Raw genomic sequence first — 26,474 nt, 5'->3', positions numbered from 1 at the left:
TCTTTAAAAAATATGTAGTTAAAAAATATGTAGCGAATCGAGCCAAAAATAGGGGTGGGTGATCTTTCGGGGAAAGGTCATCTCTAAGAGTATTATGCTAATTGGAGCACCAGCAAAATTTGAAAGCACAAGTCACTTCCCGCGGTACAGGCGGCGGCTGCGGACACGACGCGCTACTGCGGGGAGGCCGCGCAAAGAAAGCCTCCACTGGTCTCGGATGGTTCCGGGAGGGGGCGGGGGGGTGTCGTACCCTGCAAGCTCTTCTGGATGGGGGTCCCGGTGACGCACCAGCGGTTGACAGCGGAGAGCTTGAGCGCCATCCTGCTGGTGTTGTTGGCGGCGCCCTCGACCATCTGGGCCTCGTCGAGGGCCACCCGCCACCACTCCGGGGCCGTCAGGGGGCACGGGACGGGCAGGAATTTTTTGGGGTTCCTGAGCGAACGCCCGCCGGGAGCTGGAAGGTTGCGAGATCGGGTCGGCGCCCCTCGAGTTTTGAACGACCTCCCAAGTGTCTGAATAAGCTGCCGCTACTCGGCAGCCTGAGACTCGCTGCCACAATCGCCTTCCGTAACCGATAGTATGCGGCTGACGCGCACGAATGCTGTAAATGACTCGGCTTTCACAGACCGCCACAATTTGCAAACGACTGGGCGCACGGACAGCCGACCTTACGCAACTCTGCAACATTTCCGTGTGTGTAGTCCTTTTTTTTTTTCTTTCATGTTTTAGGTTTTTACAATGCTGAAAACTCGCCAGCTTGCCTGCATGTTTCCTGTTTTTAACACGGACTGTGTTTTATGTGGCATTTTCTTCAAGAAAAATTGTCATGCACGAGCATCACGAATGAGTGACATGCTCTACAGACATTAAAATTTTATATAAATACAGTATGTAAAGTTCAAGCCCTGGTGGAGTTTGAACCTGGGACAGCCGGATATTCTATTAGCATGGCTGGTCTGGAAGGATAAATTATTTTTATTTGAATGCAAATGTCCTGGCGAAAGTGGCAGGGAACAAAAATAGTAAGAACAATAATATTTTGCAATAAAATTCATCAAAATATGAAAAATAAAATATTAAAACAAAAATAAAATACTAAAACAAAAACACTTGAAAATTAAAAGAAATAAAAACAGAATATTAAAAGATTGACGAGTCTTGCACAAACGACATACAGAGTGTGGTTTGTGCGGGACACATTCTGTGTTCTTTGTGAGCATTATCGAGCCAGTACATTTTTCTATCATTTTGCAGGTGTTTAGAGTGAATTCAGTAGCCTCAAGCTGTAAATCCAGATTTCAATAAATTCGCCCTCAACAGAACAAGGCAAGCAATATTTAAGGCTAATTTGGCAAGGACTTGGTGGAATCTTGCACGCCGTATTCAAATGAACTAGTATCACTCAAAAAGCTTAGGCTGCTTTTTCGTTTCACAAATTTTCGCTGCAGAGCAGCTTTCAGGCAATCTCTGGCACTGATTGAAAACTTCTAAGATTTCAAAATGCTGGAGAAATACTCTATCATGTCGTTGACACCACAGTTCAGTCAAGTCAAGCAGTCCAGGCAGAGCTCTCCGTTTTTCTATCCTTCCTTCGAGTCAAGCACACAGAATAGTGCCGAGTTCACGGCACAAATTACAAGCGTGCGCTGCCACGCGGGGGTACAGGGTTCGAACCCTGTCGGCCCAGTTCATTCTTTTCCTAGTCGGTGTTCTCCTGGAAAGTTTCAGTTCATTCTCAGCTGCTGTCGTTTGTTATCCTTCAGAACCTCCTTGAATACAGGGCTTGTATAAAAGCAGCGGTAGTGCGCTACTTCAGGTCAGCCTCCCTTCGTCGCCAACGCAGAACAAACTGTTCTCTCTTTTGTTTTAGTATCAAGTGCAATTTTGCTTCAATAAAGGCCTATTTTTAGTTTCTGTGCAAGTCTACTTTTCTATCCCTGACAATATTTACCGTTGGAATTTGGCAGGTCTGTGAAGTAGATCTCCCTCTTCAGCACTTCGTAGGTGACGAGCACAATGTCGTGCTTTGCAAATGTTGTGGGAGGCACGAAGCCCTGGGCTTGGATGCCCTCGTACACCATGACTGACAGCTCAGTCTGGTGCTTCTCAATCTCCTCTAGCCACTGGAAGCTGATGCTGGCTGGAGATACAATCAGGGTGGCTTTCACCTTGAGTTTTTCCTGAAAGTAAGATCACAAGGGTCAGGCAACTTGGAATGACAGAGAACTACTCGCTGCACTTCCACTCGCAACTCAGACTCTATAACTAGGCGGCATTTTCGAAGTAAAATGGGGTCACTTGGTTTTGCATGCCATGCAACAGACTGTACTGCACACAATGATACCTACCATATTTTTTTTTAAGCCCTTTTATTTTGATCACATAATATAGTCAAAGAAAGCTATAGACACCATTTCATTTGTTTTAGGACTGCTTTTGGGGGGTTCCTTTTTACTGTTCATACGTTCGCTAAGGGGGTTCACTAATACAGCAGAGCCACTCTTTCAAGGCATCAATCACAGATATAAAGATGTCTGATCCCTTAGATTAACTGGAAATATTCATCTTTGCACTTAGGTACTATTCGGCTTCAAAATATATTTCAGAGAGGAGTTCTAACAACAGCCCTAAATTTAGCAGCCCGAAAGCCGAGAAACTAAAAATCAACTTGCCGTAATATACCGGAAGAGCGCCCAGACCACTTTCACTGAAAATCGGGTTAATCTAGACGCTTGTCCGGTCAAATCGGGAGCTTAACATATAATATGCAGAATTCCCAAGTTTGAGGGATGTGGGCGCTTAAGTGAAGTGGGTGCTTCCGCAGTATTTTACCGTAGTTTCCACTTTACTTATTTATTTATTTCAGGAATACTGTCGACCCAATCTTGTGGGCAAAGACATGGTTGCATGTACAGTTGCAGGGCACACATTGTAAAAATATACAATACAAAATGTCATATACTAAATTATACAAAAATATTATTGCGTGGATGTTTACTTATATACAGAATCGTCTAAAGCTCTAGCGAAACAATCATATGTAGCAAGGCTTGTCACAGTTTGAGGCAAGTCATTCCAATCACAGATGGTTCTAGGGAAAAAAAGAATATTTAAGAATGTATTTTTTACATTGAAACTCGTGAAGCAAATTTTTGTGTTTCCGCCTTGTGTCACGGAGCTGTCGTTGCATTTCAGATAGTCGTTGGAATTTAACCCAATCTTATTGTGTATCAGACTATACAGAAACTTCAAACACTTGACTTTCCTTTGACATGGTAACTGTGGTGATGCGGAGGAGACATACAGGGATGATACAGTCGTCTCCCTGTCGTATGCGTTATAAATTAATCGAAGTGCCTTCTTCTGAACGCGTTCCAATTGATCAATGGATGTCAAAGAATGCGGGTCCCATAAAACACCTGCATATTGCAATAGTGGACGAATCAAAGAAGTGCAGGCCACGAGCTTTGTTTCTGCAGTACAGTGACACATATGCCGTTGTAAAGACCACAGTTTACGGGAAGCATCTGTATAACATTCACAAAATGAGCAGACCAACCTAAGTTTGACGTAATGATTACTCTTAAATATAATAATCTAGACAAAAGGTCGGCAATCTCTTGCAGTGTCGGGCCGAGACGTCATGGAGCCGACACAAAGGAGGCTGGGCGGCAAGTCAAAAAAGAAGAAAAAATGCAAAAACAAAAAAAAAAAAAAAAAAAAAAAAAAAAAGGCCTGAATTGACGGTAATGTTTAAAACTTGAATAGAAATCATGCTGCTTATTTTAAGCCTGTATGACACAAGGTTACAAACATAGGTTATAAAAGCAAAGAATCTTTTCAACGTGAGCTCTGCTGCTGAACATTCTTCCTCAAGCTTCAGATACATGTTAAAGTTGCTCACTGACGGTTGTAAAAAATCGTGGAGGTGCTTGTAGGTCAGTCATGGACGCAAGTTTGGCTCGATGTACTTCCTCCTCGAAAAAGTCTGTTAACAGATGTACATGCTACCAAACACTGTGATCATGGCCACTGCAAGTTTCTTCGAAATAAAAAAAATTCAATTCCGTGAGGTCAGCGTAAAATTTAACAAGGTCTTTCACATCAGGGGCCGAGGGCCTTGTCAGAAGATATGTTGTCTTCTTTTGCAGCGGCACCTCAGACACATGTATGTCTGGAAATATAAAGATTATTTTTATAATAATAAAATCTGTCTTTCAACTCACTGCCTATTTGGAGATCAGACAGCTCCATCTGGTAAATTTTTGAAATCTCGCCGAGATTTGATATTAACAGATTCCAGAAGATCCAAATGTTGCTCAAATGTCTTTCAAAATTAGAGAAATTAACAGCAAACTCCTCCTTCAAATAACAAATTATTTGATAGAGTCTTTCTGTGGAAAGTGGTGTGCTTATCTCCCACACAAACATTTTGCAGCAAGGGAAATGATAAAGGTTAGACTCAGTAACCTGGTGGTGGAAAAAAATTTGCTTCAGCTTGAAATATTTTGCATCTGCGAGCATCCAGGACGCGAGTTCTTCCTTCCCTTGCAATTATAAAAGACAATTCTAGGAAGCAAATCACCCGTTGACTATATTATTGTTTGGAAACTCACCTCTCTAGGAACTCGCCTCTCAAATTGTACAGATGTAGTTTGAGAAAATCGGGCACAACAGCAAAATGTGTATCTTTCCAGTGTGGCAATCACCAGTCAAAACAGATCTTGCTAGTGGCACTCACAAAGCACTTTCCAGCAGTATGTCATTGACCAAGATGCCACACGAAGTATGAAAAAAGCCAACCTGCACTTGTTTTATCTATCTTTTGATCATCTTGCCTCCAGATGGAGAGAAGAGGCTGTACACATAACCCTTTCTGGGACGCTGCTTCCTCAAGGTCAAGACGAAGTTCAAACCCGAAAAAATGTTTTTTTCCCGAGTGACCATTGACTGAATATATTTAGATGAAAGTTGTTTCTGACCTATCGTGTTTACACGAAGAATTTTTCTCCATCACATAGCTTTTTTGCCCCTCCTTTGGACCAGCGCAAAAAAAGTGACGATGTTATCTGTCCAAGTGTGGGGATGCTGGACAATGCCAATTGGAATCACTTTTTGTTAATAACAGTAAGAACAGCTCAAGAGACAGCTGCCATTTTCAGTACCTACTTTGCGTCCGCGTGGACACCGCGAGAAAATCCTCCGGCTCATTCCTTTCTGGGAGACCAGCCCCCACTTCCTGAGCCTCTTGCACCTTTGGACATAACCTGTGATGACACCTGGGAGGCATTGCAAAGTGTGAATCCGTCCCAACGAGCAGGGCCTGATGGCATACACCCAGCGTTCTTCAAGACTTGTGCAAGAAAACTCTGTCCGATCCTCACCATCATGTTCTCATCACTTCTTGAACAAGGGTCAGTTCCATCCAAGTGGAAAACGGCTTTGGTTAAACCGATCCACAAGGGAAACGGCACTTCCGTCACGTCCGTGCGCTCCTACCGGCCTATCTCTGTTACATCAATTGTGTGCAGAACAATGGAGCGAATTATTAACACCAAGATGCTTCATCAACTGGAGGAGCGGAGCTTACTCTCGACTCACCAGTACGGTTTCCGCTCACGCCGTAGCTGCGAGCTTGCTCTGGCCACACTGGTGCACCAAGTAAGTGAATGCTTGGACGACCGCACAGCATGCGAGTTGGTCCAGCTGGATTTCAAGCAGGCATTTGACAAAGTCGACCACAGCCTTCTTTTGTGGAAACTGTCGAGCTTTGGCGTGGCAGGTGCAACACACAAATGGATTGCAAATTTCTTAACAGGCAGAAGCCAGAGGGTTGTATTTCGAGGAGCTAAGTCCGAGTCCTTAGAAGTAGTCTCGGGCATCTCTCAAGGCAGCGTATTAGGCCCAACACTCTTCAACATTTTTATTGATGATGTGACCCGTTCCCTCAGTTCAACACCATTTTTATATGCCGACGACTTAACTCTCCTTCTGCCTATCAGGGGCAGAAACCCTTACAAACGGCTACAAGAGGACCTTTGCAAGATTGAAGAATGGTCCATGAAAAACAGGCTACCCCTCAATGCGGAAAAGTGCTCTACAATGCTGTTCACCACCACCCGACAGCCTCCGCCTTCTCCTGACTTGACGATACGGAACAGCCTTATCACAAGGACGCAGAGCACAAAACTGTTGGGGGTCACACTCGATCCGCACCTCCGTTTTTCCCCCCACATTACCGAGGTGCTCTCGCGAGCGCGACGCACGCTGGGCTTCGTCCAACGAGTGTCAAGGGGGGCCGGCCCAAAGGCACTGCGGAGTTTATACACCGCACTAGTGCTCCCGCAGCTCGAGTTCTGCTCGTCGGTGTGGAGCCCTAGGCAGGTCGCCGCAATTGCCTCGCTGGAGAGTGTGCAACGGCGCGCGGCCTATGCTATCCTCCGTCGCCAATCGCCGCCGCAGCTGAGGCAATACAGGGACATTGGCACCCCGGAACTTCTCGGAGCTGTGGGGTGGAACTGCCTGTCTGTCCGTAGGCAGGTGGCTTCGCTCCGCCTCCTAGCCTGCACGCTGGGTGGCCCTCCTACGCCTCTCCTAGGGTATGTGAGGAAGAATCGCGCCGATAAACTACAACCCCTCCTTGGACGGACGGAGCGTCATAGAAGCACGCTCCTCCCGAGAACCATCGAGCTCTGGCGCTCCCTCCCGAGTGACGTCACACAAGGGACATTTGAAAGCAAAGCGGACATAAAGGAACTGTGTAAATGTGCAACCATCCATCTGAAAGAACTGTGATCTGACACTCAATCCGACCCAAATCCCAGTGTACAAAGATTTATATATATATATATATATATATACTTTTTTTTTTTTTTGTATATATGTTTGTGTAGCGGGTACAGTGGGCCTCTATGGCATGGGCAATAGCCTTTTCACTGTCGCCCGGGTTTTAGAAACCGAATAAAGCATTATTATTATTATTATATTATTATTATTATTATTATTGTTCCTGTCTGACATCATTTCAGGTCTTTACTGCCGTGTAGTCCTTGAGATTGTGTAAGGAGGTGGCAGAGGGGATGGGTGAAAGGTCTTTTCTGGTGTCATACTGGGGGCCGCATAATACTGCCATGTGGTCCGCGCACCACGGGTCGCCGACCCCCCAACTAGACAGTGGCAGCGTAACATCAGGCGGAGCTATGACTTATAAGCGTTGAAAGTGGGAGTAATCTTGTCAGCAATTTGAATGACCTTCGGGCAACCCAGAGTAGTTGGTGGTTGTCACAGTGGCGCTGCCACAAACTCATGAAAGTTGCGAATTGTTCATATAATCGGCCCCAACTTTCCAAAGCAGACCTTTAAATCTTGACGGCATTTACAAACCTGTCATACACAGTGGTGACCAATCACAGCAAATGAAGAAGTTCCTGTCCAAGTACTTATTGTAGAGCTTAGAGCCCCGACTTGTTCAGGAGCCTAAAATATACCTTCAAGAGATATCAACACTCATTACCGCGTCTGCAAGTTGCACTATCTTGCAGTACACGAGAAGCGCCACACTGGGGAACGACATTAAAACACTTCTCGAAGGACCGAGGGTTTCTTCAGGCTAGTTTCTGGAGGAACAAAAAGGACACCCACCCTATGGGGATCCACCCAGCATTGTGGACACATGTATCGGTCTTCAGAACAGAGACCGTCTTTGGTCGTACAAGCCACATGCTGAAAGACACCGCATTCGGGACACAGCACAATCTCTTCAGGGATGCCACACGAGTTGAAATAATCCCCACAGAAGCACTCAACTTTAGCACCCTCGGCAATGTCATCCTGGAACTCAGTTGGGTACACTTCTGTATCACAGCTGCTGACCTAGAAGTGAAGAACAGCTGCATTCACTGGCCATTCTCAGTGGATTGAACTGGTAATCCAAACAAATATTAAGGGGACATGTGCCAGGGGAAAAGATTAATTTTATTATTTACAATAACAAAATGAATTTTTTACAGTTTATAGTGATTGATCTCCTCTTCATAAATATGGTGTTAAATTTGACATAGTTTTTTTTTTTATATTCTGGATGCAATGCACATGCAGAAAAGCTTCGTTATTGTGCACATGTGGGGCATGGCAACCCACTTAAAAGAGCCTAGTAAAATAAACTACTTTGCTCCTCTTAAACCATCATATGCAATAAAGAACAGAAATAATCAGTGTGAGACATATTTTATTTCTAAGTAATTAAAAATGGCAAAAATGACATTTCCCAGGGACTAACAAAAGTTTCTTAAATTTTTCATAAATATAAAAATACACATTCTAGCTAGACCTCGCTAGTTGCATTCTACCTATTCTAAAGTACATGCATGCCAAATTTGGCCCTAGAGACCAAGACGTGGCCCTACTCCTCCGTTGCTGGCTGAAGCGTTGTTGGTGCTTCTGTGCTAATAAACACTGCTGTACCCAGATTCCCTTAAATGCATGGACTCCTTCTTGTTTCTATGTTTGCACGCAACACAGGAAGCGATCCCAACTCGAGGTGTTGGTCAATTCCCGTTTGCTGAGCAGCGGGGGACAACTGGCTCAGGTTAAAACTCCCCCAAACCTGAGCATGCCACCTCACTGGTTAGGAAAGCTCGATCAACCATGGAATTCCAACGCAAACATGTCATTTTCGCCAAGACCGCTGAATTGTTTACAGTCCCATCGACAAAGGGTCATAGCGATAGTGAACCGAAATTTGGATTTCAAAAAAACAATGCTGGAGATGTAGGCGGGACGCTACAATCCCTACAACACTACTAGTAAGGCGATATCTCAAATGGACGGCCGTATTTTTGGAAAAAGAAGTCGAGATTAAACCAGGCCGACGAGGCGCGTGACATCAAGATACCTAGTTTCCTCCTCTCTTCGCTTCGCTCCCTCAAGGCCGCGAGGCAGAGAAGATGCGAGGCCATTCCCTCTCCTTCTCGGAGAAACATGATGTCAACATTCCTGCCAAATGCGCCTCTTTTTTTGAAAAATACGGTCATCCGTTCGAGATATCACTGTATGAGTGATGTTTTGGTGTTTGTAGCATCCCGTTGCACGCCTTTGCCGTGTGTTTGGGGGAATCCAGATTTCTGTTCAGCATCCCTGCATCCTGACAGTTCAAAATCTTTTTTTTTTTTTTTTTTATTATTATCCGAAACGATTGAAAACTACGCCTAGACATTACCCTCAAAGTTCAAAACTTGGGAACGCAGTATTTGTGAAGTAAAAAAAAATTTCCCAAAGCTGAATTTGAAGTTCCCGCGCGATCCGCGCCAGTGCAGTGACATCAAAGATTGAGTCGTCCTGCAACTCAAGTTTCTCTCAAGCCTCCGAACCGCAACGACTCAATGTGTCATGTTCGCTCGTGTCCCATGATCAACCGCTCTTCTCCATGCCTGCCACCTATTGCTGTGAGCAGACGACGCTTCACTTTCGAATTTTAAATTCTTTTAGGGCTCTTTCAGCTATCTCAATGTCTTTGAAACGATGCGAGGTCAAAGAGAATGTGCAGTGGACTTCTGTGAGCGACGTGAGGGACCACGTCACACCGGTTCTCAGTGAAAGGCTGCCCCAGCAGAGCCACAGCTGAAACTACGGTGCACAGACACCAAACCCAGTTGCTTTGACAGTTTGGTGATTTCTTTTTCGAAGTCTGAGAGGTCGTCAACAACCTAAAAAAGAGAACTTCGTCTGACTCCCCGACTCACCGATCACCCTAAATGCAAAATGTGCCGAGCGCTGCCAGCGCCGCCACGTTTTCCGAGGCAGGATAAAAAGCCAGGAGGCGACAACACTCCGGACTTCGATTTTCGGTATTTCAAAAAGAGGGGCCATAGTGTATTTGCAATTACGTTAAAAACCATGTTTTATGAATGCCATTATTAAGTAATATAGAAATGTCACTTAAAAAGCTTCTAAATTTTATCATTTTTGACGTCACAAATAAAAGGAAGCGAGGATGTCAGAAGAGGAAAAAAAGAAACGCCAAAAATTGTGAAATTTGTTTTTTTTGCGTTGTGCTATTTTTTTTTTGCGTCTATGACTGCAATTTGCATCATTTTAGACAACAAAAAATACAACCTTTGGTGTGTCAGTGCCCCTTTAAATCCTTAAACTACTGCATCATTTTCCAACCAGATCGCCTGCATAGCTTATCGTCTGAAAAAGGGTACCCTACAAATGATATATGTTGCAGTAAGCTCAAAATCGGGGCCTGCTGTCTCAGTCTTGCATAGTTGTCAATGATCAGTTTCAGATATTCATAAAAACAAGTGGCAGAAATTGGACCTTTACCCTAAGTGCCATATGCCATGGTCCCTACAAATGGTCAACTGGAGGTTTGTACAGCTACAGTAAAGAACAACAGTTATATAAATAAAAGGCTCCTCATAGATTTCAATCGATATAATATTAAGAATAGTAATAATAAAGTGGGTGAATAAAGAAATTAGTGTACTTACAGAAAGAGCATCAATGTCTGGCATGGGATTGGAGAGAATGCATGCAAGAAGTTCAACTGTTTTGCCTAGTCCCATCTCATCTGCCAAAATTCCTCCTGGTCTGGCCACAGAAGCAAAAGGAAGTTTTTCTTTTGCAAAACTGAAACGAGCATGAAATCAGAGAAGCCCGTTACATTCGCCCCTTTTGGTCCGGATGTGCCTGCCCCCATTTGGGCTAGATGCACTTGCACTGCCCAGTATTGAGGGGATCTCTGCAAGACACAGATTTGCTCTGAAGAAACTATTCACGGCTTTTTAACACCAGCTGACGGAATGTGTGCCTTTATTCTTTATTAAACGCATCTTCATTTTCACTGCACTCTTGCAGCTCCGACAGCCCATTCCGCTCTCGTATCGTTTTAACAAAAAAAGAGTTGGCGTACATGCTTGTCCTGGCGCGGTACTCTCTAATTTTGAAAGCATGATCGTTCCATTTAGAAATATAATATGGTTCTTTTAAGTAAGTTTCACTGTTAATTCCAGTTTTATTTTTAAATATCAAAAACAGAAACTTTAAACACAATTTTTTACGGCGGGCTGAGAGCGGTTCCCAATTCAGTTCAGTCTTCATTTGTGTACAGCTGTCTCTCCGCCCGCACCGTCCCGGAACAAACCTAGCAGCTCTATCTTGTATTTTTTCAAGTTTGTCTATTAATGTTTTTTGTTCCGGGTTTCAGACGGGCATATTCCTACAACACTTCTCTTTGATCGGCAGTGAACTATCGCAGAGCTGGGCTCGCAAAACAGTGTGAATATATGTCACACTGTAAAAGGCTGACCTGCCAAAACAGTTTTCAGCAGGAAAATTTTTTGAGAAAGTTATTAGGAGAAAAAAGCTACCTTGTATCAACTCCAGGAGATAACACACAATGAGCACAAAAAGATGTTTGAGAATAATCAATCAAGTCTCCTCAGGTTTTATGACGAAGGTGGCTCAATACATACTAAGTTATGTGCCAATCTCTCCAAAGCTACCATTTATCCTTCCTTTCTCTCTCCTTTCAAGTATTGATCAATGTGCCCATCCACATCGGGTCCAGTGTGATGTACTGGAAATAAATATTAAACTTCTCTCCTCCAAGAAATTCAGAAACCACAAGTGTCTTTCATCCCTAGAAAAGCTTTCTGTCAAATATATTTTGACTTTCTAGTCAGGAAAAGGACACTGAAAGTACCTAGGTAACTTACTAGTTAAGGGGGGACACTGGCTAGAGATTTAACTTCTGAGCTACTCAAGTGATCAGAATGAAAACTGCAGGGGAGATTTAACATCAGATGTAGGTGTATTACAAACTTTCAGCTCTCTAAGACAATTTTTCAAACCTGTATAAAAAGATGTGTCGCTCTTTGTTAAGATATGTAAGATATACAAATAAAGCTATTAAGCACCATTTTGACTGCTTAAATATAAAGTGGGGGGATGTGAAACTGTGGGCTATCTAGTTTTTATAAATCAGGGCCCATTTGCTCGAAGCGCTAACCGCGGCTGAAGTTAGCCGCAGTACCTAGGAGAGGGATTTTGAGATCACGTGACTGGCTCGGTAGGGATGTGGGGAAACATGGCGGTGCCCCAGTGAGTGAGCGCCGGTCGCTTTGGAACTAATACGTCGTTTTAGCTGCAATATCGGGCGCGTTAGTCAGCAACAAATAATGCAGGAGGCTTTCGCTTTGCCCAACCTCACTTATGCCGCAAAGCATGGGCAATGACATCGCCGCATTTTTTAGATAGTGTTTCGATTCTGGGCATTCCTAAGCCTAAATGAACGCGATAATTGTCGGCATGGCAACGTATTTGGAACGCGGATTGTTTATAGCACACAAAAGCAGACAGCGTCCCGACAGAATTTTTTCTAAATTATTCAAGCATCGTGAGGAGAACGCTGGAAGTGTAATTCTACGGTTCACGCGCGCTGGCCTTCCTCTTATAAAATATTTAAAGTAAAAAATCATAATAAGGCTTTAACGAACGTGCGTGCAAGGCAAAATTTGTTTTATACTTTTTGCTTTAGAACGGTTGCTACTGCAGAAGCCAGCACGTGCGACGCGTGCAACTACAGTCGTAGCATGCACCTCGGTGCTTGGATAATTTAGAAAAGAGGTCTGTTGGGACGCCGTCTGCTTTTGTGTGCTATCAACAATCCGCTTTCCAAAGACGTTGCTATGCCAACAATTATCGCGATCATTTAGGCTTAGGAATGCCCAGAATCGAAACACTATCTAAAAAATGCGGCGATGTCATTGCCCATGCTCTGCGGTTTAAGTGAGGTAAGGCAAAGCGAAAGCCTCCTGCACCATTCGTTGCTGACTAACGCGCCCGATATTGCAACCACAACGGCATATTAGTTCCAAAGCGAGCGGCGCACACTCACTGGGGCACCGCCATGTTTCCCCGCATCCCTACCGAGCCAGTCACGTGATCTCAAAATCCCTCTCCTAGGTACTGCGGCTAACTTTAGCCGCGGTTAGTGCTTCGAGCAAACGGGCCCAGATGTAAATATTTCATGAAGAGCTATTGACCTCAAAATATGAGATGCATATCTGTCCTATGTCAATTTTTGAAAACATAGTTTTTTCTCTCCATGACGACATCAGCTTAAAACAAAGTAAATAGCCCGATTCCCCAGTAAATTTCAGTTCAGATCTTGATTGTGGGGTTAGTATACTTTTACCTTCGAGCAAAAGATTTCTTCGTAAAATTTGCAGCAAAAAGTGGAACTGAGAAAAATGCATTCAAACAATGAACTCCTTTACTTTGTTACTGCCTCACAATGTGTTAAAAATATTTTATATCAACATAAATATTTGGCATATGGTTATAAAATTTAGTGTAAGGGTGTATAATTAGTTTCTAAAACTGAAGACCTTAAATTTGAAAAACAAATTTTTCCAGGAATTTTAAAATTTGGGCTTACGTGTCCCCTTGAATTCACTGAACACTGCTACATGCATGGCGAAGTTGGCAGTGCAAACGGCTGCCGCGCAAAATTCCTGGGTTCAAACCTCGCTGGGCTAGTTCTTCCTTTTATCAATCGTTACTTTCCTAGAAAGTTTCAGTTCATACTTGTCCGTCATCGTATGTTCTGGTTAGAACGTTCCCGAGCACACCAGTGCATAAAAACAGCTTTAGTGCACTGCTTCGAGGGAGCCGTCCCCCTTGTCGGCGTCACAGGGTGCACGGCGTTAGTTGCAAACATACGTTCTAACTAAAAATTAAAATTAAAAAAAAAAAAAAAAAAAAAAAAAAAAAATTGACGATAGGAATTTCTGGAGAAGGGGAACAAGGGAGACAAAGGACAAACAAAGATCCCCAAACACAGCTAGGCAACTGGTGCACGACCGAAGAAGAGGTCCCTATCCCTAATTATACCAGGCAGATTCTTTCAGTCACGTACAAGTCACCTAGCTGTATTTTCAAAATTTGTGTTTGTCCTTCGTCCCCCTTCTCTAAGATTCTAATCGCTGTCCTTGTCCAGCTCACTTGCACCCTTGCATTAACTACCTTATCATCTAAAATGTTTATTTAACATTCTTTATAATAATGAAACCAGCATTGACAAAAAAAATTTACAAAGGACCCATATTTTATTTCGCAATGAAACAATCATGAAAGAAAAGTGCAAGAGTTCAACGACGCCACAACTAATGTCTTTATCCACTCTTTTCTTTTTCACCATTCACAAATAGAATTTTTTTTATTGTGAAATTGTCAATTCAACCATGCTCTTTTCACTTCTGCAATACAGATTAGATGTACTGTCATACATTTTTATTCTTGCTTTTCTAAGAACACATTGTTTATATCTTTGTACCATATATATTCCCCTCATGTAACTCCCCTACAATTGGGCAGGAGATCGAACTATAGGGGGCGCTCTGGCCCGTTTGTTTCCCCCCACCTCGGTGTTTACTCAACGTAAGGCCTGTGCACATGCCGCCTCATGGGCATGTCCATGTCATCTTCTACAATAGACCGCGGGGCACAGTGTAATGTAAAAAATACTAACAATCAACGAAGTGACGTTAAGTGCCGGATCTCTCCCCAAAGCAGTCGTCAGAGAATGCGAGCTTGACCCACTTAGGCTTTTGTGCTGAGCTGGGACCGTGCATGCTGCATTGTTCATGCAGGCCTGAGTGGTAACAAAAGAGGCCCTCCTCCCCCTCACCGGAGAACACGAACTCCACCCGAACGCTGACGCCGCGTTCGGTTATGTCGGCCGAGCGCTGAGTCATTGTATTTGTTGTCCCCATCCGTGTAGTTCTTAAGTTAACCGCTTGGGGCACCACGGTCAGTCCTCCTCCCCAGTAATGCCCTCTGGGTAATGAAAGCAAATAAATAAATAAATAAATTTTAGGAGAATCTAGTTTGTTTTCAATTGGCCTCTTTCTTTTTATTTGTGACAAAGTATTGCTTTTTACAAGGAACTAATCCTTTGGAATTATTGTGGTTATGTGCTTCAAATTTAAAAGTGAATTCGTCGAGAAATGCTAAAACTTTTGCTGTCAGGCAGCTAAAGGCCCGTTCACACAGTTGCGTTCGGAGCGAACACTATGCTTACGAACGAATGCAACCGCTGCGACTTCAACGACAACCGTGCGCGACGTGTACACACACATGCAATCGCACGCAACCACAGGAATCAACAGCCAATGAGAAACGAGCTTCAGCTCCTGCTCCTAGCCAATAGGAAGCAACCCAGGTACGCTTACAAACATGGCGGACGGTTTCCTGCCCGACGCGAGGTCCACCGGAGCAGCCGGAGGTTTTGGCTGTGGCGTACAGTCACGAAGATCTGCTGTTCGCCTACAATAGCTGCGTAAAGGCTGGTTCAGACATCTGACACGAACCCGTTATCCACGACTGCGTCCGTTGTGACCGGAACGACCACTCTGCGCCGCGCGTAGTAACCCTGCAGCCTGCAACAAGCGCAGTGCATCGGCAGCACGGCGACCGCCTCTCCGCCGCCGTCAGCTGTTTCAGCGGTGCCTCTAAAAAGAAGGGGATGCGCTGCCACTCACTTGCGTAACAGAAAAGAGACAGACCGTCTTCTATGACCACAAACTTTATTTTTTTTTTATTTCTTAGGATACGCTTGCAGGGCAGTGCATTAAAAAAAAGAAAAAAAGATGCTGTACGCCGTCTTGCACGATCACGACTTTTAATACACGACTTTGCCAATAGTACAAATCTCGCCACACGCCTTTTCTACGATTATGAAAGACGATGTAATCTTAGCAGCGATATAGCAATGTAGAAATATAATTTTGTGATCAGATAGACGTTGCGAGCAAGACGTTGAGAACGTTCAGGATTACTAACACTAATTACCTTTCTCGGGTGATGAAAACGCGTGAAAATTCGCTACCTTCACACGGTACGCACCAGTAATACCTTGAACTTGAGCAAACGCATGGAATACGCCAGAAAAGAAATCCGGGTGATGTATGAGGACACAGATGCTAAGAAAGCATCACTGTAGTCGAAGTAAACAAACACGACGGCACGGGCGTTTCTGCTGTCTTGAGAGTGGCGCCACGGCGTCGCCGCGCGAGTAAGTGGATATTTCCTTTTAGTACGTGCTGGGCTATCATAATGACACACGACGAAAATTCACAGTCAAGGATAGCGCTTTTACGTGGAACAAGGAGCTTTCACCACGCCGTCCACAGCGACGATCACCACAGACGCCATGTTTCCAGACAGAAGGAGCCTGGCACGACCCGCATGCAACGCGCGCGACCGAGCTCTCCTCGACCTGTGATTGGTCTGTCGCTCCCGTCGTTCCCGAACGTAACGAAAAAGTTCAGCCCGGCTGAACTCCCTGCGTTGCGAACGAACACGAACGAAACGACCGTTTGGCGCTTCGTTGCTATGGTAACTCGTCGTTCCAACCAGTTGCATTCGTTCGTAAGTGTAGTGGTCGCTCCGAACGCAACTGTGTGAACGGGCCTTTACTCTATAAACGCTCCTTGTAGTCCCTATTTTAGGCCTGCACTTAGATTCCCTCAAAATGCCACATTGATAATACCCAACAAAAGGTCAAATACTTACAAGCCTGCAAAAGCGTTGTAGGCGAGCGTCTTCCCACGGCAGTCGACCACCGTTGTGCTGAGGAAGTTGCCTTCGGAAGCTACCGGGGGCTGCCTCTCCCTGCAAAGCATCCACCTGACAACGTCCCGCTGGTAGGGACGGAGCGTGGGCACAAGTCCGGGGTGCTGCACATCCACATCGGACGAGTCGACCGATTCCTTTTGCGACGCCTGCGCCTCAGCGACTCTCATGTAGAGCTCGTCGACATTCTGTCTTGGGAACTGCTGCCGTATCGGGTACCCTGCAAACGGCAACAAGGTTCACTTCCTAGAAGGCTGGTAATCAAGAAATTGCCGAAGTGAGTGTGAACTGCCGCGACGCGTCCTCGCATCGCGGCGGTTTACACTTTCTTTTTTTCTAAGGAGAAAGTGATGCGAAGGGTCAATTACGTTTGTGCACGGGAAGAACCCAGAGAATGATGACGGGGGCAACCATGTTGGGGAACGAGAAAGCAGGCTGCGTTAGGGCATTGAAAATGATGTTCAGATGGTCAGAACCCCAGCATAAATGAGATTTCCGAGCCCTATATCTGTCTCGCATAAATGACTGGCTTCTAAATCCTCTGCAGAAAAGTATGTGCATATCTCGGTTGATATGATACTGTCCAAAAAAACTATACAATCTTTCACATAAAGTAGCTGCAGCTTCATTACTGTATCCACAACTAGCACTCCCTAATTACTCTCACAGTTATTAGTGCTCAGTCCATAAAAATTACTTTGGCCATGCCTTTACCGAGAGGCCATTCAGGTGCGTTCAGCTAGACATATGGTATTTAATTCCTGTACCTCAATACACAACAGAGGATTTCTATCTGGAAGCCTCTTTGTGTGTGAAGGGAAGGAAATGCCCATATGTTAACAACTCAATCCTTTATGTAAGCTAGGATATCTTTTACTCATCACTCTGGCTTAGTGGGACAGAAAACATGGCGTGATAAGGCCACTTCACTAACCCAATGGAAGCCTCCAGAGCTAGGTCTATTTACATCTAGTACACCACCACAAGAGGAATCCAGATAGTATCCTGCACCGCTTGTAAACATTCACAACCTGAAGAGGTTTATTTAGCGAGCTTTTCCAGTGGCAAACTATTATGACGAGAAAAAAGTTTGAAACAAGTGTCAGGATTTTCTTGCTTGAAGGGACACTAAAGAGAATTTCAAGACCTCGCATAACTATCTAGTGCATTTTCTTATTTTCTCAATTTTCTTCATTAAGCGGAACACGCGAGAACTAGCGGCAACTGCTGAAACCTTTGCTGAAAATTCGAGAGAAAGGATGCAATGCCCATTCGAACTCGGCGTAGGCACTTAAAGGGCAACTCCACTCAATTCCGAAAAATTGAGGCTTACATGTGATCCCATTTCACAAAGCACTACTAAACAGCTCTACGTCTTCAAATTCGCAAAATGTGGAATATTATTTGTGTAATCTTAATTTAAACATCAGCTGATACTGAAACCGAAACTTCGGTTGCGTCAGGCAACATTGGTCTCGTGTCGTCAGAGTCATGGCCACGTCACGTCGAACCACGTGGTCTTGTGACGTTCGGGGGGGGCGAGGGACAGAACACGCGATGCAAGCAGGTCGCTTCGCATGGCATGGACGGCGATGGCCCGAGGGAGAAGACGAAAGAGGAGAGGGGGAGCGGAGAAACAGACCGATAAGCGCGCAGGGCAGCGCAAACTAGCGCATCCGCGTTACGGTGATCACGTGGACGCCAATCAGTCAACACCGGGAGGAGAAACTCATGACGTCATCGTTCAATTTAGCTCTGAGAAGTAAAAACAAACAGAACGTGAGAATGACGTAGTCATGCCTCTGATGTAGTAGTTCAATGTTGGCCGCTCCAACCCCGTCGCATTGACTGCGCTGACGATTGCGCCTCACGTCGCACGCTAGAGTTGGCAGATTTCGGCGACTTGGCTCACTTGAAGGTTTGCTGGCCAGTTTATTAAATATATAGACGGAATTAGATCGCAATATTTGACATGGGGTTTTCCTACATGATATTGAAGAGGGCTACATAGTTCTCTAAATATCAAAAATGAAGCGGAGTTGCCCTTTAAGAGATGGATTGTAATGTATGTATTTGCGTCCTCTCCCACTTTCATTATAAGTGCAGCACCACCGGTATCGTCACCAATTAAGGAGCTATCAGTCTCGATTAGACCTTGGCCAGAGTTATACTGGATCTGTGTTTTCGGTAAATACCAATGCGGAGGGCAAGTTCGTCTGCTCCTCGTGCAGGGGGTAGCGATGACGTCAAAATGCCGAGCCCTGATTGACTGATCGCGACCCCCTATCTGAGCGTTGTCTGCTCCTTTGCAACGTCGTCTGCTCGCAACATCGTCTGCGTCTGTCTTACCTTTCCTGCGACTTTCTAAAGTGCAGAAGGTTCACAGAACGATCTTACGCCAAAAGTATGCATAGAACAAAAGTTGAGAACAAATTCGTATTCACGAAACGAAATTTTCGTAAGTTTCGCACAGGTTACGACGAAATCCTACGATAGCTCCGAAGCTGTCTTACGCAATTCTTACGATCAAATCAGCATGGACGACAGCGTCGCGGTTGCAACGACCAACGGACGTTTATTTTTCTATGTGCGCTTCTCACGCGTCCCGACTTCAAGCAGCAAGAAAAAAGTAAAAAGTACTTGAAACAGACCACGACGAACAAGAACGCTGGATCCACAAACACCCGGGAAAAGCTCCAACGGCCACAATTCCACCGACAATGACCAAACGAGCACGGCAGATAGGCCTAGTACGCACTCCGACTCGGCGACCGTCTGCCCACGACCGGCTGGCGTGCTGAATGGAATATGCCCGCGCGACCCTTGTGAACCCTTCCCGTCTTATACTTCGATCGCTGACCTCAATTTTAGATTAAGAGGTCAATCTCTTCCTCTTGTCATCTCCTTGTTTCCCCAGGCAACGGTGACTCTCGCCGGTGAAAAAGCGGTGAATCTCCGACAGACGCAGGAAAGGTAAAGCAGCCATCGCTTTGACTAGCAGACGTAAAGCAGACGACGTTAACTGCGCCAACCCGCCGACGCCGTTAAAGAGTGAGGAGTCTCACCGCACATGAAAGGAGGGAAAAAGTATTTGGGAGGAAACTTCCGGATACTAGCACGCTCACTCTCGGTTCTTAGCAAACAAACCTCGGTGCCTCGGAACACCTCGCCAGTGAGTCCTTTGACTTCCCTCCTTAAAGCGCGTCTGCTAGTTGTTAGACAAAAACAACGTACCGCTCGAGTTATTTCGTCTGGCCTCTCTGAAAGGCTAAATCGAGCTCGCTCGACTTCCGAAAGTCACAGGAAAGGTAAGACAGACGCAGACGACGTTGCAAAGGAGCAGACGACGCTCAGATAGGGGGTCGCAATCAGCCAATCAGGGCTCGGTGTTCTGATGTCACCGCTACTTTCCTTTCTCATGCGCAGAAGACGAAAATGAGCCCACTTGCGATGCGTATAAACCCTAAAAATTAACCCCCAAGCCAATTTTATCAAAATCGGCAAAAAAAACTCCAGTGGGAGCTGCCCTTGAATAAGGAAAAAACAAGCTTCAAGAAGCTCTGAGGGATGAAAATCTCTATGGATTTACTTTGTGCTCACCTGGACCTGAGCTGAACACAGCCTGGCCCTGAACACAGAGGCTTCTTCTTGCTTTGGAGCAACTAATCTTATCTCATTTCTTGTTGTTATTGGTACAGAGACATTTTCAAGTATTCAGGTCACATGTTTGTCCCCCGATGTTGGGAAATCCCCAGCACGTGTTTTATTTTCTTTAACATGAGCCCCGATAAACCCCAAATTTTCGTCTTGCTCCACTAATTACCGAAAGCTGAATCTGCGAGAGAAACTAGACCCGATAAAAACACCTCCGCATTGAAAGAAATAAATGCCAACATGGAACTTCAGTTATATACCACAAAAATTGACCTTTAAAAGTCACTTCGATGCCGCCGTAAAGTAAAACATACTTGGGTGAGCAATGCCAAAAAAATGCTGAACCACGTCCTGCATTTCAGAGTTGACGTTGTGGCGCGGCACGTCAGTTGGGTGATGCAATGTGGAAATTCCGAACGGGGCAAGGAACACGCCCAAAGAGATGCCGAGGGCTTCCACTTGAGCAATGATGCACAGGAAAATACCCCGATGTCGATGAGAATGATGAAGGTTGTTGGAAATGGTGGACGCAGCTGTACTGTGAACTCGAAGAGCAAGGAGGACGTTTTCCGGCACAGAGGGTGTAGCCGGGCAAGTCAGCCACTGGAAACAATAAAAAAAACATGGCGTGTACTTTTATCATCTTATTTCGAGATTTCGAGAAAACATCACTCATACATTGATATCTCAAACAGTTGACCGAATTTTCGGAAAAGAAGTGCACGACTGAACACGGCAGACGAGGCAAGTCACGTCACAATTCTCATTCCCTCTCCTCCTCAGTATGTCCCGTCGAGCTGGTGAACCAAAGCGAGGAGGAGAGAGGAGAGGCCACTTCCCCTCATTCTCAAATTTTTGCAGGAGGACAATGAAGTAATAGGCCTCGCTTGATTGCGCTATTCTTTTCCAAAAGTACGGCCAACTGTTTGAGATATCAATGTATGAGTGAAGTATTGGAGTTCGTAGCATCCTGTTCAATGCTTCTGCAGCCTTATTGTGCGAAATCCAAATTTCGGTTCAGTATCCTTTTAAGCTGGTAAGAGAACAAGAAACCTGAAGTGCCCTGGGTGCATTCAGGAAATTAAGCCTAAGTTGCTACACCGCACACATCAGGTGTCTGTGGAGCACATGCAAGTGCAAAGATACTTGTTACAAGTATCTTTGCACCTGCATGTGCTCTACAGACACCTGATGTGTGTAGTGTAGCAATATAGGATTAATTTCCTCAATGCACCCAGGGCACTTCAGGTTTCTTTGGAGATCGTGAACCCCAAATGTGTTCTTAGAAATATTAGGTTAACCAAAATTTTAATCATTATGATGTACAAAGCATCTTTGAACCTCCCAAAAATTACAAATGTATGTGCCCTGGTACAATTATGAACACTGAAAACAAAAAATGTAATTTTCTAGACATTCTGGAGCTGTCTTTATATTAAATCAAAAATGTTGATGCTATAGACCAGTGGTTCTCAAATGAGGGTTTGCGAACCCTTTGGGGTCTGCGAAGGAATTCTAGGGGTCCGCAAGCCCTGCCTCATCAGTAGAGCACGGCCATAAAAGTTGACCTTTTCTCAGATTTAGAAGAAACATTCCAATTTTCAAGCGAGTTTTCTAGTGTGTATGTAAATGAGAGAAGTATACTTCAACTAGCTTTTAGTTAAATCCATTTATTAAATCATTATCATAATTAAGCTATACCTTTCCCTTCCCCTCACCACAAACGTGGTCCTCTATCATCTCCACCGATCCACAAGGGGTCCGCGAAACATCAATGGTTGAGAACCACATTTGTAGACTATCACTGGACTGGTATGCATTAGATAAGAAATGCAGTGATGGAAGTGGCATTGGATGTTTTGTAGCAGGCTTTGTAGCAGGCAAAATATTGGTTTGGAGCAGCCACTGACGGTTTTGGAGCCAACGTCTGTTAGCACGTCACTTGAAAATGTGATTGCATCGCTAAATGAGTTCATATCTGAAAATGATTGAAGGTTCCTTTCTGATACTGAAGAATATGACTTATTGTATATTGTAGTAAGAATAAATGAAAAAGAATCACACAGTCTTCTTTTTAGAAATAAGGTGTATGTCAGAGTAGGTTCCATTTACAATTGGTATTAAAAAAATATAGTTGGAAAATTAGGCATAGCACAACACTTCAGTTGAGATAAATCGTCTCTCTCTCCTCCCCACTTTTACACTCATATAGTTAATTTAGCCTGTAAATTCCTGTAAAATGTCAGCAAAAATCAGCATATCTGCTGAAATGTCTATCGATAAAAATATGTCCCCGCAAGTTTTATGAACACCAAACTCAAGATTCTAATATAATAACTGAAAAAACAACCACCCACAAATATCATAAAAATCTACATTTGTGCTTTAAAAGTGGCACTGCACTTTAGCGGCGTTCGAACCAGAGTTGAGCAGAAGTTTGCTGCCCTTTCGATTGACTGCTGCACAGGAACTACTTTGACTGCGATGTTTATTCAAATAAAGAACCGCATTTTGTCTCCTTCCTTGGCACATCCTTTTAAAATTAAAGGTCAACCTACAGTCAAGACCAAAGAAAGCCGACCTATAATAGTACTTAGTCTAATTACTGAGCCATTAGCGCTAACCCACGCGCTCCCCCATGTTAACCGTTGCTCCTAGCACTCCAGTGCAAAGTGGTGAAAATCAACAAGCGTGCACGCTGATACGAAGCCGTGACGGTTGACTTGAGCAGTGAAGGTGCCATGGTACGCTGTAGCCATGCCATGGACGCATGTAATGGACACGATAGTCAAGCAATATCATCAGTAGTACAAGGCTCTGGATCCGTCTTATTACAGTAGCCGCCACCCCACTTTTTTGCCATTTCTCTCACGACTTTTAGCTCCTGTCATCGTCGACATTGTCTGAAAATTCAGACAATGACGGGGCCAGCGCAGTTGAGAGCAATCTCTACACTTTGTTTCATCTTGAGTCAAAGTCCAGGCGACGCTACGAGTCAATGGGACCAATCACGCAGCATCAAAAGCGCAACACTATGGCGTTCGTCAATTATCTGTACATGCCATTTCATCGGCTAAACCAATCAAGCGCTGCGAATGTCCCTTGACTTGCTCTTTTAGAGTGTGTTCGTGACTATATGCATTTGAGCCTTCAACTGTGTTCTGACCTACGACGAAACACAATATATGGTGAATAAACAAGCTGTGATATAGATATTTGTACCATTTTTGTTTCCTTCTACTTTTATGGATATTAGGATTGACGAATAATAAAATATTTGTATTTTTTGGTTTGTTCAAGCCTACCTCGGCGCAAGTATGGCGCAATTCTTAGCAAAAATGGCGCTTTGGCACAAGATGTAGCACACTTTCGTTGATGGCGCAAATAGCACAGCACTTCCATCACTGCAGATACCAAGCTGTAGGAAGGTGATCCTCTATAATGGGTGTTCCCATGAAGACATTTAAACATCCCTAAAAATAGGATGTTTGAGAAAAAAAAGGAACTTTTTGGGAACAAGCTGCCAGCCACGGCAGATGCCAGGGGTTGCAAAAACACTAATTAGCAAGATAATTGTAAAAATTTACTCATTAGCCTTTCAATTAGAGAAAATGAACATACAGTTTCAATTAGAAACTTTCTGAGCAACACTCAGGTGTAAAAGACATTCTGCAGAATGGCACTTTTACACCTGGAGCTTCACTTTATGTCCCCATGGCTCTTGTCTATAACATTCCAAATATGTGGAGCTTAAATCTTTATAACGTTCAAGTTATTTTAACACAGCCCTTGAAAAAATGTTTACAAGATTTGAACCGAAAAATCTAACAGCCTCGCGGCATTCAAATCTGCAAAACTCCAACCACCAACAAGGCTGCCGCTTTCAAACAGGTAGAACCCAAGCTTCGAGAGGTTCGCAACAATCCCAATATTAGCATAAATTACATGAAGCATGTACGGGAGCACCAACTGCAATACTATGCACACTTTGGGAATCAATGAAAGGCATTCTAGCAGCGTGTCAAAGAAACCTGAAGACGCTTAGACAGCAGCAACAGATATGATGCATAATATAAGCTGGTCTGCAAGAAGCAACACATGTGGCCATACCTTGCCAGTGTCCCAGTAGATAACCTGGCACCTTGTTTGTTCTTTGCACCAGCCAATGTAGACTTTAGAGTCACACAAGCTCTGACAGAGGGCACCACTACTGTCACTAAGCCGATGATCCAGGGCAAACCTGATTTGACCAAAACAGAACAAATCCTGGTGATCCTTGCAGTGGTTGGCCGGAATCCCCACAATGATGAATTCGTGTTGAGACAAGAGGTGTTTCAGTTCCAACTGCATGGGTGACAGTCCTTTCGATTTTCCTGAAAGAAGATCAAAATGGTCTTACGGGAAGCTCCAACCCATAGTGTTGTCAAAGCTTGCCTGGCTCTTTGTCAGAAGCAGCACTCAAATGCAAGACGTTTCACAGAATCTGTGGGTCTATATGGGTCAAAATTTTCCCGTGAAAACTACGCATCGCGTAGGAAAACGATTGATGCCTTTGAGATAATCTGGATATTAATTGCATTTGAATAATTTAATTTTTAATTATTAAAAATAAGGGAACGCACTTAATTAAAATCCTGCTGGGATCACTGAGAACGAGCAAATCCGTAACTCCGTAAAATTCTGTACAGGCTTTAAATATTGCTAATATGGGCTGATTTAGCGGTTTTCGTCGACGCCGGCAAGTGTGCCTTTACTTTTGATCATTTGGAACTGAAGTTTCCCACAGTAAGAGTACTGTCCCGAACTTCTTGTAGGCTGCTTTTATGACTGAGTGCCTCAAGGCCTCAAGCGTGAGCAGCACACTTTACATTTACAAGCCACAGCAGCGCAGAGTCGCCTCGTTGAGTTGTAACCGTGAAACAGTCTCAACAAATAACTTGAATCGTCAATGACTACGGAAGATACCAGGCTATACGTCAAGACCAGACTTGTGTTGTTTAATTAAAATATTTCTTAATGCAAGCCAGACATCGTCGGAATAGCTCACGTTTGGTCTTCTTTGGAGCGCACGGGACAGCATCTTCAGGCTCGTCGTTGATCAGTGACAAGCGCGAACCAGAACATTCCCCGTCCCCTATTAAGTCGATCACTCCGTTTTCATTCGCTGAACTCAGCCGCTTTGGGGCTGTAGCCTTCAGCCGCGGCATTGCTATATTGCTAGACGCCGGCTAGACATTAAAAAAGACGTCCGATCATTTCATCGGCACTCATTCACGACAAGCATTCACCTACAGGTGCAACCAGCTCAACAACTACGCGTGTTCTGTTTGTTGTGCTCTTTTGTCTCTTTGAACAGCTCAGGCTGGAACAAATAAGCCAAGTCTTCAAATAAAAGTGGCGCTAGTATACTCTCAATGCAAATGGTATGCAGATCGCCCTAGGTAAGCTACAAACCTTTTTGGCATAAGACATCGTTAAATTAAAAAGCATAAAACATGCAAATTATAAATTTCGAACAGTGATACATACAACAAAATAAAATAAATATTTAAAGGGCAACTCCGGTCCATACTTTCGATTTTGGGATCATGACGTTTTGTTTTGTTTTTTTCTCGTTATTGTGTGCGTAGTTTTAAAGATATTGACGCCTCAAAGTTTTGTTTGGGGCGCGGCCAACAAAACTGAAACTGGCCGCTCGATGCCCCGGCAACACTGAAAATCAGCCGCTATGTGAACGTGACGTCAGGATCGTTCTCGTTCAACGTAGTTCAACGAGTACGCAGGCCGAGCGGCACCTACCTCTGTTCCGCTAGCTCCTAAAGATAGGAGGAAAGTTGGTTTTGTTTTTATTCTGCATACGTGGTAGTTATCCAGCATATGTAGCAAGAGTTAGTGCGTACACCTAAAAGCTAGCTACTGGAAAACCCGGGAACTCGTGCGGTGCCGTACTCGGCTGCCGCCACCGTCCGTGCGCTATGCCGTACTCGTCGCTTGTATACCCAAAAGCTAGCGACTGGAAAACGAGTGAACTCGTTCGCTGCCGTACTCGGTGGCTGTCGCCGAGTGCGCGGTCTTCCGTACTCGTCGCTAGGCCTAAATTGTCATCGGGGCTCCGTGGATGGAGCAACGTTGCTCAACACCGCGCTGCCAGTGCCGTACAGTACGGGGGGCCCTCTCAC

The 26,474-nt window shown here is 44.5% G+C and overlaps 1 protein-coding gene across 1 annotated transcript in view; it reads right to left on the bottom strand.

Annotated features, from left to right (window-relative positions):
- Positions 1-25,619, bottom strand: part of LOC8025353 (E3 ubiquitin-protein ligase SHPRH) — a 62,570-nt gene extending 36,951 nt beyond the window's left edge. The window contains exons 1-8 of the mRNA XM_042291955.1: positions 25,343-25,619; positions 24,406-24,668; positions 20,610-20,898; positions 16,582-16,861; positions 10,494-10,632; positions 7,642-7,872; positions 1,952-2,180; positions 251-454 (exon numbers count right to left, since the gene is read on the bottom strand). Coding sequence (XP_042147889.1) covers positions 251-454; positions 1,952-2,180; positions 7,642-7,872; positions 10,494-10,632; positions 16,582-16,861; positions 20,610-20,898; positions 24,406-24,668; positions 25,343-25,502 — 1,795 coding nt within the window. The 5' untranslated portion in view covers positions 25,503-25,619. The remainder of the gene's footprint in view (positions 1-250; positions 455-1,951; positions 2,181-7,641; positions 7,873-10,493; positions 10,633-16,581; positions 16,862-20,609; positions 20,899-24,405; positions 24,669-25,342) is intronic.
- Between the last annotated feature and the right edge of the window lie 855 nt (positions 25,620-26,474).

The sequence above is a fragment of the Ixodes scapularis genome, unplaced genomic scaffold, assembly GCF_016920785.2.
Source record: "Ixodes scapularis isolate PalLabHiFi unplaced genomic scaffold, ASM1692078v2 PGA_scaffold2__306_contigs__length_199485367, whole genome shotgun sequence".
Lineage (NCBI taxonomy): Eukaryota > Metazoa > Arthropoda > Arachnida > Ixodida > Ixodidae > Ixodes > Ixodes scapularis.
Note: the sequence above shows the minus strand (reverse complement) of the source record. Positions and strands in the feature narration are given on the sequence as shown.